Source organism: Chanos chanos, chromosome 6 (genome assembly GCF_902362185.1).
Source record: "Chanos chanos chromosome 6, fChaCha1.1, whole genome shotgun sequence".
Taxonomy (NCBI): domain Eukaryota; kingdom Metazoa; phylum Chordata; class Actinopteri; order Gonorynchiformes; family Chanidae; genus Chanos; species Chanos chanos.
The window spans coordinates 41,483,687-41,496,210 of NC_044500.1; the positions used below are offsets into that span (position 1 = coordinate 41,483,687).

At 44.2% G+C, this 12,524-nt stretch overlaps 1 protein-coding gene across 1 annotated transcript in view; it reads right to left on the bottom strand.

Annotated features, from left to right (window-relative positions):
* Positions 1–2,661: 2,661 nt before the first annotated feature.
* slc25a26 (solute carrier family 25 member 26) overlaps positions 2,662–12,524 on the bottom strand; it is a 34,093-nt gene continuing 24,230 nt past the window's right edge. The window contains exons 7-10 of the mRNA XM_030777014.1: positions 9,532–9,601; positions 7,705–7,769; positions 6,034–6,107; positions 2,662–2,765 (exon numbers count right to left, since the gene is read on the bottom strand). Coding sequence (XP_030632874.1) covers positions 2,669–2,765; positions 6,034–6,107; positions 7,705–7,769; positions 9,532–9,601 — 306 coding nt within the window. The 3' untranslated portion in view covers positions 2,662–2,668. The remainder of the gene's footprint in view (positions 2,766–6,033; positions 6,108–7,704; positions 7,770–9,531; positions 9,602–12,524) is intronic.

Consider the following 12,524-nt stretch of genomic DNA (forward strand, 5'->3'; position numbering starts at 1 on the left):
ATGTGACTTGCATTTGAAGCATGCAAATGTAGGGAATAATTGTACAGTATAATAGAGTGCTATAACGTTGGACATAAAGAGTTTTCTTATATATATTATATAACTTTTACAAAGAGTATTTGGATCTATTCTGTGCATGATGAGATCAGAGTGATGGTTATTTTTTTGTTTTGTTTTATTTTTTTTTTTTCCCCTTTCATTTAACAACTTCCTTTCTAACTTCTCCCAGTTTACTTCAGTGGTGCCTTACTGCATGAACAAAGAAACCATAAACTTGACTCTTGATTAAGAGGAATTCAGAGATTTTTGGGAAATGTATTGATACGCGTTTCTGCACTTGAAGTTTAGACAAACGCATTGTCAGCCATGGCCTTAAGTCACAATTCATATTTGCTTGTGTTTTATGAAGGAAGAGCTTTGAATTTATTTATTCAGGTCTGATAAGGTACAAACGTATAGAAAGATAAAGTTCATAAACAAACAAGATTTTGATTTTTTTAAGCACTTTGGTATGCATCACCTGGGACATTAAAATGTATTTTTAGGCACAGATGTGTTTTTTTTTTTTCATTATTAACGCCTAAATTTTGAACCTTTTTTGCCAGAAGGCACTCACCATGTTTCTGGCATTTTCCATATGTCATTTTGTCGAATCAAAGCTCTTCCATCTACTAAGGTACTGACTACCCAAAAGCTGCTTCATTTTCTAGCTGGTTACCTGTGGTACAACTGTCTTTTTTTTTTTGTTTGTTTGTTTTTTTTTTGTTTGTTTGGTTTTTTTTTGCTTGCTTTCCTGTTTCTGTAACATACTTGGGAAGAAGATATGAACTGAAATGCACACGAACGTACCGCAAAACCATTTTGAGTTACTTTAACAAAGAGTTTTCAGTAAGCTACGGCAAAACCCACAGCTGTCAACTAACAAAAGGGAATAAATAAATAAATAAATAAATAAATGAATGAATAAAATCTACACTCCTTTGGTCAGGAGCACAGTGTGGTTTCTGCTGTTCTTCTGGCAGTGTAGATTGTCTCAATGCAGGGAATGGCCAGTATCTAAACTAAAAAACAAAAACAAACAAAAAAAACCCCTCATTTGACGATATAACAAAAATGACTTTACAGCCTTAGTTTGTCAAAAACCAAATGACTGCTATGAATTGAAATCTTGCGTTGTCTGTGTGAAGTTCATTGTTGCTAACAAGTGAAATTCCTACCAAACCTGAGCTATGTACACATCCACGCTCTTGTCTTTGTTGGATGTGCTGGGACTTCCTTTATCTGCTCAGATTAATTTATTGAAATTAACTCCACAGCCGTTGTTCACTGACAATGATAAAATGTTGAAGTGTCTAACATGACAAAGGTCTATTAAAAAATCACATTTTGCTCTTTTAGATATGGGCTGTTGTACTGGTTTTTTTTTTGGCTGTCTGTCCTGACTTTATCTTGCATTAATCAGTACTGGGGTCACACTAGGTTGTATGCAAAATGTAATACGTGATGATAATATAAGCCTCTCCAGCCATTCCTGCTGAGAAAATGAGCGTGTGCTTTAAATACTAAGAAATTCAGTCTCTTGGCAAACTCAGCAATACAGACGTCTCCCGCAGGCCAAACCGACCCCACTGAATGTTTTATTCCTGACTTTGTTTTTATGTCGTATAAATAGCTTAAATAAAGTCCAGTGGAGGTAAATTCTCACCCTCCTTACTTTCAGGGTGGGAGGGTTGGGGAGATAGCCCTGCTCTACCCCCCCCCCCGTCGCTCTTCGGGGCTCAAGCGAAGTCGAGAGTTGGGAGAGACAATGCATACCAAACGGATGTCATTTGTTGACAGGCTTACAGGGCTGAGGCTATTCACTGTTGCTCCAGTTAAACACTGAGCATTGTTCTCCAAGACGTCTGATGACAGAGCCCTGGTAAACATTCACACCTGTGAGCTCATTTGTCTTCTCTGTTTGGCCTCGCGAGGCCGAGCTACCAGACCTCAGACAGTTCACCGATGGCCGCCGTCTGTCTGTTACAGGAGCCACACCATTTATTTGGGCGTTCGTGTGCCCACAGAGGGAGGGAATGGGGTAAAACAAAATCCTGTGATTTCAATATGTTGATCAGTTTGGGCTACAACTGCTAAACTGGTTGGGTAAGACAGCAGTATAGAAAGGAATGTCGCATACACCTATCTATCTGAAAAGGTTATGTTTTCCCTAAACCTATGGCTGATGTTTGCACAATATGGGATTCGAGGCTAATAAGGACACAAGCAAATGAGAGATCCTCACGCAATCCAATACAATACTCAATAAAAAAAAAAAGTATGCAAGCCAGGTAATGATTATTAATAATTTAAAAAAAGTCTTTAATATCGGGCTCATTCGGGCATGTATCCATGTACATCGTGAGTCATTTGGAAGTATCACTGCTTGAAAATGATCTGTGTTGTTAAATTACTGGAATTCAGGCAGTTAAACTCAATATGCTGGGCACTGATGAGCAGGAATGCAAACCGCTGGGTAATGTGATACACGGCTGATTCTCCAGGCACCAGGTGTTTCAGCTCCTACCCCAAAGACCACCAGTTCAAACTGGGACAGGCCATGGGGCTTCCACGGGGGTTTTACGAAACACCCGTTTGGTTTCTGAAAGGGGGGGGGGGGGGGGCGACTCTACAGGAGCATCCGTCGCACCTTCTCGTACGCTCCCAGGAAAATAAAGCCCCCCAAACTGATGGAGGTTATTCTGGGAATACTACCTGCAAACAACCTGGAGGACAGAAACAAAGATACAAAGCAGGAAAATTTTAGTATCGAAAGACAATAGTAAATTTTTTTTTCTCTCCCTTCTGTCAAAGGCTTGTCTTACTGTGGCCTATTTTAAGAGTTGTAAAAAAAGGAAAGAACAATTTTTAAATTCTATTTTTAAGCAGGCGTGCTAGGCTGAAATTCCATCGACTTTGCAAAAATCTTGGCCAAGAAAGCTACATACAAAGACTAAAATGGAAAAAAAAAAGAGAAAACGATGTAAAAGTCGTACATGAAACTATAAATCACACGGGCTTAAATGTCTGGAGGTTGAACGTAAGACAGGCTTGAGAGAAGGAGCCAGCTTCCAAGACATTAATCAGTTGTTTAAAAACATGAGCAGTTTACAGCTGAGATTCAATTGTTTAAATACTTTGACTACCAAACTGAATTATATTAATGTAACCAGATGCCTGAGCTCAGATGTTTGGTAACTAGAGTCTATATGTTGGAGACAAATTGTTTTTTTTCGAGAAGACTGAGGTATTAATATTTCTTTATGAGGATGGGTTGAGTGGCACAGGAAGGAGCCTTTCTGGGGGGAATGTGGGACTTTGAGGCTGTTGACGTTGGAGGGGTTAGAGGATGCGACAGGCCATGAAAGTGCTGCAGTCTCCCAAGGCCCTTTTCCACGCAGCTGCTTTTGGTATTAGTGCCGGCCCTGGGGGCCACTCTGCATGACGGATGGCCAGATGACATCCACACACATCCCTCAACCATCTACAACCCCCCCCGCCCCCGCCCTCTTCTCTCTGGCTCACAGACTCCTCTGCTTCCTCCTCTCTCTCTCTCTCTCTGGGCTAAAACCAGGTCCTGTCCACTGTGTTTCTTTTTAGATGCTTGATAGCTTTAAACAGCCAGTACGCCCCCATGCTTGCCTGTCCAAGTCACTTCCAGACAAGTTCTGGCAAGGTCTTTGATTGTAATGGCTGGCCAGTGTCTTTCAGGCCCCTAGAGGTTGGAGCACCTGTGGGGGTGATGGTCGGGAGGGGGGGAGGGGAGGGGAGAAGGGGGGACGGGCTGGCAGTTTACGACCCTCCATTTAGAAATAGGGTCACAAGTGGCCTAACCGCTAATACATCAATTTTGTCGGCTGCAAAGCTGTACAAGGTGCCAAGCATGTCAGGGATCTCTCAAGTATTCCAGCGATTCACAGAACCCAGCATTTCACAGTGTTTCCACATGGATCATATGTTTTAGAGCCAAGGCGAGTGTGCTCATGTTTGAGAGTGAGTGAGTGTGTGTGTGTGTGTGTGCGTCCTTGAGTGTACCTATGCGCAAATGCTCAACCTGGAACAAATTAGCAAGGACACATTTCAGAGAGTGTGTCCTGGTAGTGTAAGCCATGCTCCTGCATTTCAGCTTACACTCTGGAAATGAAATCTGAAGCTGCGAAGGCATGTTTGGAGTCAATCCTGACCTTTATGCTTGCGTGTGGAAAGCAGACTGTTGACTTTAAAAAGTCTCCTTTTTTTGCTTATCTTTGTCATTACATCTCTTTTCAAACATATGAAAAAAAACAAACCACTGTAATTCATTAAAACGGAGAACTAATTAGCTCTTTTTTTTTTCATCTGGAGTTTTACTTCCTTAGTTCAGCTTTCCTCTCAGTCTGTATTTCAACCGTCCCAGAGGTCTTTGAATCAGACTGTTCTGTGGGTTCTGGCAGGTCTCCTACACCATGTCACTTCCTGTCTGTGAGCCGCCCCACCTGATGAGTGGGAACTGTGAACTTAGCCTGTGCACCCTCAGGATTCTCTGACTCACTGTGTCGTAATCCCCTCAGTAACTCCCTACATCAGCCAGTCATCTACAGGCCCATCTAATCACCCTTTCTATTAATGACTGCGGTCTAAAAATACCCCCGGCTTCCCAGAGCTTCTTCCTGGAGGCGATTTCTCATCAAAGGTGTTCAGCCTTAATCTAAGTGTGACTTTAGCTTGTTTGGGACTTGTGATAGAGAGAGAGAGGCCTGGTGTTTCCAAACAGAACAAACGTAATACTCTCTACAGGACTGTCACATGCACACCCCTCTCTCCTGATGATTTCCCATGTAATTCATATATGTTTAGGCTACAGCTTGTGTTATGTAAAATATCCATATGCTATACTACATTGCTAGCTACTTCTCCGGAAATTGAATTTCGCCTTTGCCTCTGACAGCTGTTGTTCTCACGAACCTGTTAACACCCTTGACGCGAGTTGCTCTGGAAAAGACCATCTGCTAACTGAAGACATGTAAAACATATATTTAAACTTTTAAGTGCCTATATCTAATCACTGTAAACATAGCGCTCGGCGTAGTGCTGTTGTTTTGTAGCGGTGAAAGTAAAGAACAGGACCAAAGGAACTGGTTTACAATGCGGCCCGGTTAACTCTGTCGCAGTTCAAAGCTTGGGAGCGCTTTGTCACAAGCTCAGTATGAGGCACAGACTTGATTGCTGTTGTTTTGGTTAGTGCGGTTAGAAGGTCTGCGCAGAGCTCCAGGGCTCAGCAGACACATGGAAGCACTTTCTGGCTTCACTAGTCTGCAATTGGACCTATTATCATAATTACAGCTTTAAAGCAGGGCAATTTGTATGAGGCATGCACCAGCACAACCGCCAGGGCTCTTGCCCTACGCGATTGTAGATTGGCCTCTGCTTTTTTCTTTCTAGACTTTTCCCAAAGAAATTGTATTTATCACCATCAGAGGAAGAGATTTTCAGAATTCCTTCGTGTTGTAAAGGTTATTATATTTGCTCCCTCAACTGTAAATGAACATTTTAGAACAGCTATCTTGTGAGCGAATGAAGACATTCAGAGAAGAAGACCAAGTGAAAAAAAATTCCATGGACCTTCAAAGTGATCTTTTCTTTTTTTGACATTATGGGCCAACTGAAGAGATTAGGGGTTAGAATCAATGGACATAGACTCTTTAGAAAAGTGTAAAATGTATATGTATTCAAGCGTGTGTGTGGAAAAGTGTAGCTCCCAGTTTGTGGAGCCAAAGACACTGAGAAATTCGAACCCAACACTATTAAATGACTGATCTCAGACCTGCGTCTCGACTGTGAATCTGGTCATCAATAAAGGAACAATTGTTTGTTTGTTTTTGTTTTCCACATTAAATCAGTACACAAAATATGAATGACATACATTCATTTTTCATTGTTCCACGTGTTAACGTTTGGACATTTGGAAAAGTGCGTCGGTGAAAAACGATTAGTAGATGACAGCTCAACACTCACCCTAACAAACCCCGGCTTTTCCACACCTCATGCAACACCAAGGGAATGTTTCCACTGGCTGTGCTTGTCCCGGCCTGAAACACAGGAAAGACGCAGAGACGTACGGAGTGAGAGAGAAAGCAAGAAAAAGAGAGAGTGACGGAGAGAGAAAAGAGAGAGAACAGAGCAAATAGAGGTGTGATGATGGATAGGCCGTCTCTAGGGCTTCCTGTCTGTTGGACACAGACACAGCGGGGTGTTTAGTCTTCCTCAGGAGATCGTTCCCTTTCGCTAGCCCTCTGAGTGACATCCGGACCATCCCAGGTGACACATGCCCACCCACTGGCCACCTGCCGGCCCGAGCATCTCCCCTCATTCCACTGCAGTTATATTTACACCCAGGCCGACCAGAGGAGCACTCCGTAAACCATTTTAAAAACTGGAGCTTTCTAAATCAGGGTTTGGGGTGGGGGACGAGGGGGAGGGGGGGGGGGTGGCTGTTGAGGCACGGGAGGGTGGGGTGGGGGTGGGGGGTTAACATAACTGCAGCCCTAACTGTAAATCACTGCGTGCTTGCCCTTAAGCAGCCAGGCGTTTTCCATCAACAGCGTCCTTTTGTGATTTGAGGATATACACAGAGCACTCTTACGCATCCAGAGGGTCCTAACTGATGAAATGAGGTGGAAATTCTGGTCATTCAAATGTCTGTAGTAAAAGAAAAAAGTCATCCTTTCTTCCTCCCTTTTTCTTAAGAAACAGGAAAAACAAGAGGGGGCCCCCTCTTCCCCGACAGAGTTCTGCTTTCTTTCTAAGCCATGGAGTGGAAGAGAGAAATCAGGAATCTACCAATCGAAAGAACACACAATCTTTCTTCTCTCTCTTTTACAAACAAACTGTCTCTCACTCAGCCTGCCACTCAAATGGGCAGGTTTTTCTTCTACAAAGCTATCAGTGAGATAAGCTGGTTGGAGTGAGTTTCTAGTGCATATTCATGAAAGCTGGTGTAGCTGGGGAGTATTTATGGACAGTTGTGGTCATTGTTGGCCCCTGTGACATTCAGCTGTGTGTAGATCTCATGCAGATTTCCAGAAACCTTGGAGGCCGGCCCGGGATATCCCTCAGCCAAAAGTGCCCTAGCACAAGAGATCTCTTTCATTTGGTCAAACGTGCAAATAAACGCTTTAGGAAAACAGGAGGTAAACCAACGTGACAGGTCCGACAACCCGATTTCCAACAAACATCATTCTGTCAGTGGGCAGTCTGTGAAAAGATACAGGTGCAATAAGCGAGGCCCAATCAGTCACTGTGACTGAAAAAGCAGTGAATAACAAACCCTGGAAAAGGGGAACGCTCCACACCTTTTCCGACCCAGAACCGGAGCCTGAGTAGTCCCGCACATCAGCGCTGTTCAGTTTTCCAGACAAATGGAAATTATTCCTGAATATACAGATGTCCACTGACATCAAACATTTGCATAAACAGGCTGTCTATATTGAATCTTAACATAAGAATAAGGAATAAAAATGAATGTGTGCGCGCCAGCTTCGTCCCCGGTTAACCTTGCTCTCCCTTTACCAAGGTATGTTTCTGTTTGGATTTGTCTACATTAGGGGCCGTTTGTTTGTTCACCTTGCTTTCCATCTGGGAGGTATCACAAGACAGGAGATTTAAACAAGTGCTTTTGTGTTTTACCTTCGCCAACATTATTCTGGTCTTCGCAACATCCAGTGGCGTGGTGATGAATGCAGCTACCCCACCTGGACCAGGGGAAACATATATTACCATATATAAAACATTCTGAAGTGTAAAAAAAAAAAAACCCTGACCCAGAATTTTAATGCAGTATCATTACAGCTGGTTAAAAAAAATCCAAGAAAATGATATAAATAATTTTGAATCGACTAAAATGGTGATGGAGTTAGCAGACTGCATTTTTTTTTTTTTTGTCTTCCCCTAGATGTGGCAGTTCACTGTAGCGTCTGTAGAAATATGGCCCGGCTGACCTTAGCGAGAGGTCATTCTAAAAAAAAAAAAAACACTGCACATTCAGGCCCGAATTAAACATATCAAGCCCAACTTTGCAACTCTGGAACTGTCCTCCCCCATACACCTCCATAAAAAAATCAACTTTCCCCAACTTCCTTGTGTTGAGTTCCAAACACAGCTGGAGGCTTGGGCTAGTTCCCTGAGCAGGGGGGGTGGAGATCGGGTCAGAGCGCTGCAGGATCCAGGGATGTCCCCACTGTATGAGGAAGAACTCAGCGCCAAAACCCCACGCACCTCACAATCTGTTTCTAACCTCCTCACTAAACAGCACATTTCATAGCAACTGGACTGCATAAACACTCGCATATGGGATGCTGAGGAGTCATGAAGAAAGACAGAAAAAAAACACAAAACAAAACAAAACAAAAAAAAACCCTACAGCGTTGGCCTGTGATGACTCTGTCTGTTGGTGGGGTTTAAATCAACATGAGTTTTCCCTTTATTTCAATTAGGGTTTGACAGAGTTCATCCCTGATTGAGTGTCTGTGACGCAGAACATATAGTTTTTCTCTTTCCCTCCAATGTCTCTCTTGAGGATGAGAGAGAACCGTGCCCAGTTTTCGCCATGGTTACAGCATGCTCTGCTCTCTGCATTGACAGAACACACACTGCGAAACTGCAAAGTGCCTATGGCATACTGCATCTGAAATCCAATCCCAAATCTGTCCAAGTCGATAAATATTCAGTAAACGAGCTGCCATTAAGTAGCCAATTTCTTCAGTATGTTCTATGCTGAAACCGTAGTGACAAATAAGCATTTGTACATGTATGTAACGTGTGACTGGGACATTTCAACGCGCTATCTGGTGGTCTGGACTAGTGAGTGAAATAAACTGAGGCCGTGATCCCGTCCTTGGTTCCTGGTGTGGAGCAGAGCGGGTGCAGGTGGAGTGGCCTGGAGCCATGTCAGCGTTCCTCAGGGTGTAGTGTCTTTATCCCTATCCCCACGTCGCTCTCCTCCGTCCAAACTCTCCGTCTGGCCTGCCACGGCCTGACTGAGTTATAGCCTGAGGCCCTAACACGCTTCCAGAGCATGAGTGTTAGGGGTTGGCCAGCTGCAGAGACCTCAGGGCCCCTGTTCCCCGATGGTCACCCTGGCTTCGTCCGACGCGGAGAGGTCCTGGCAGTCGCAAGCCTATCGGCTTCACTGAGTGAACGCAATCGACCCGTAAGCGGATACTTGAGCGAGGCAACCCTTCATTCAATAAGTGATAATTCACTGAGGATTCCCCTTAGAATCTTATCAGCCGTCTATGAGCAAGGGCTGCTGGCTGCCGGTACACGCGGCAGCTCCAGAAAAAGGGGTGGGCAACCGAGATGACCTGGGTGGAATTCGTGCAGGGATTTGGCTTTCTATATTCCTCGACCTTACCCACCCTTACCCCTCCAACCCTGGACCCCCTCACCAAACAGCCAACCTCCAACCACCCATCTCCCTCAGCCTTTCCCAGAGCTCCATCTAATCCCCTGCACCTGCAAAAGCTCCGCACACTGCAGCTTGCCAAGAATACAGTGTGTGACCTTGCTTCCATGACCACAGACTCTGTGAGAAAGAGAAAGAGAGAGAGAGAGAGAAAGAGAGAAAAAGAGAGAGGGGGAGGGGGGGGGTGTTATTAGAGTCATCTCACACGTTTAAAAACATAATTCAAAGCCCATGGGTTCACTCAGTATGTGGGAAATAAGCAGCTCGGCTATCTTTACGTTGAGTTTTCCAACGTGATGTCACTCGCTCGTGTTCCCGAAAAACAATACGGTGCACACACACACACACACACACACACACACACACGCACACACAGGCAGACAGACACAGACAATGCTTTAAGGACTCAAGACTGCCCAGCTCAGCAGAAAACAGTCAGAGATAAAGTTATACTGTACTCATATGTGAACATAATCATTTCACTGGTTTTTTTTTTTTCTTTCTTCTTCTTGCTTGTATGTTCAAGGGGGGCTTGAAGCTATCCAAGAAATGGGCGGAAAAATAATACAATGAGTTGACGAGTTCCACAGCCACAATATCGCTGCCAAGGTGGAGAAAGTGTTTATGCAAAGCTGTCAGTGGAGAAAATGGAGAGCTAACAGTGTAGGCTGTGCTAGGGTGTTCAGAGTCTCATTCGTCAGAAGAGCTGGAAGTGCTTCAGGTGGTGTAACCTCAGGCAGGACAGGTTCAACCAGTAAACCAGCTGATTATGCATCGTGCTCTCTTTAAATAGATGTGTCTTTTTTTTTTTTTCCTTGAGTAGTTGTGGGAGGAGCTTGCATCTTGCATGACTGCTTTGTGTGTTAAAAACCTTCCAAAATGATGTCTATTCTTTTGTCTGTTTTTTTTTTCTAATCAAAGAAGGAAGTGAAGCTCTAGGTCACATTTCTCTGGTTAAGGGCGCTAAAAGAAGGCTTCAGATAATTGCTGGTCCTCCTTCCGAAAGCAGTAAAATTGCTCGGCTGCCCAGAATAAAGAATGTGTGATTGCTCAGGGGGAAGGCAATTCAAGAACAGCATGCAATAATTATAAATATTTTCTTAAAGGGTACAACCCCCTTCGACCCTGATCTCTCTCTCTCTCCACACACACACACACACACACACACACACACACATACACATACACACACAATACACAAGCAAGAAAACACACAGCACATAAAAGCACACAAACTCCCACACAGACACACACACACACACACACAGACACACACACACACACAGCAGGACAAATGGGGGCTGGACTCAGCATAGCACCAGGCTGCATCATGTGTGTTTCATTAGAGTGCAGATTAAAGGGGAGACTTTGTTTTCCACATCAAAGGCCTCCGTGGTGGAGAGCCATCTACTCTCTCAGTCTTCCCCTCATGAATAACAAATTGGAAGCAAATCCAGCTGGCCGCAGAGCAAGGACCTCAGTCCTCCCCGACCTTAACTCCTCTACACCTGGACACGGATGGGCGGGTGCACAGGGTTTCAAACATCCACGATGATTTCACAGCTTTCATCACAAACTTGACGTTAGAGGGAAAAAAAAAGGAAGGGGGAGAAAAAAAAAAACCCCAACAACAACAACTTGGGGTTTTGTCGATGAAGTGATAATAAGCAGTGCTGGTTTTGCTTGTGGTAAACTATGAAACTGCTACGTTGTGTCATCATAACTGCAGCTGTTTGGTGTGTTTTGTTACAATAAACTTTTGGTTTGTTGGGTTTGGAAATAATAATAAGTAGCACTGATTCGCGGGATGTGCGGGTGCTGGTTAACATTTGCCTTTTCCAGGTTAAATTACCAAAACAAACAAACAAATTAAAAAAAAAGAAAGAAGAAAAGGAAAAGAGAAAAAGAAAGAAAAGAACAACGCCAAACAGCTTGGTTAAGTTTTGTTATCTTGAACTTTAGCAGATCTGGTGAATGTTTTGCTGTTGTGTGTATTTATCCGATAATGGCTTTCGGTTTCGTCGATGCGGTAACTGCGTGTGCTCGTTCAAAACGAGATGCCACGGGGAAGGCTCTTCTCTACAGCCGACAGGTGTTGTTTGACGGCTGTTCTACTGGCCCCGCGCTCAAACAGAAAGAACTGAAAAACACAGCGCATTTCTGAAGCTTGAGCAGATGTGGAGACTCAAATTAAAATACCACACACCACGTTCTTTAATGAAGAAACTCTTCTTGGCTGGTGTCTGGTTTTGTGAAGCGTTTTGGCTGTCAGTTGGCTGTCCTGGCAGAAAGCGAACCACATGTGGGCTTTATGGGGAGGTGTAAACTGTGCAGTACAACTTATCCCCTACCTCTGCCATCCCGCAATGGCTGTGCTATCTTACCTCAGCATTGGCAGAAAATCTGGTTGTAATGAAGACAAAAAGAACCTCTGTCTCACAGATAATGAGTGGAAAACAACGCGCGTAGCATTGAGTAAGTCGTTAACGGTCCTGGCAATGACGGTCCTTAATATACTGCGGCAAGATGGTTGACTGACGTTTTTGGAGGGAACTAGCTTGGAGAACATCTCGGCATTCTGGGTTCCAACGCGGACCGTGAGACGACCGTAAACCCTAACACGCAAAAAAAAAACCAAACCAGGCTTTGACCGAAACAAAAGAAAACGTCAAAAAAAAAGAAAGAAAAAGAAAAAACATCGGTAGCCGTTGGTTTTTTTGGGGGGCTTTTTGAAGTACATCTAAGACTCACAACGGGAATTCTAGTACCATTGTCAAGGCTACGCCTTTGTGCTTTTGAGGCCACCCTTCTCCAGGAGAGAAAACGAACGAAAGTGCGCGGGTGCGCGCGCGCGCGATGAACTCAAACATTCCGACGATGCAGCAGTGAAATACTTCGGCAAACAGCTCTGTGCAGATGGCCTGAAGAGAATGTCTTTGAAAGGGTGACAAAAGGAGGCTCGTGAAAGACGCTTCTTATTCTCGGCGAGAAGTGTGGCCTGGGCTGAGCCGCAGCTGCGAGTCCTATTGTCCTCCGCTACGTC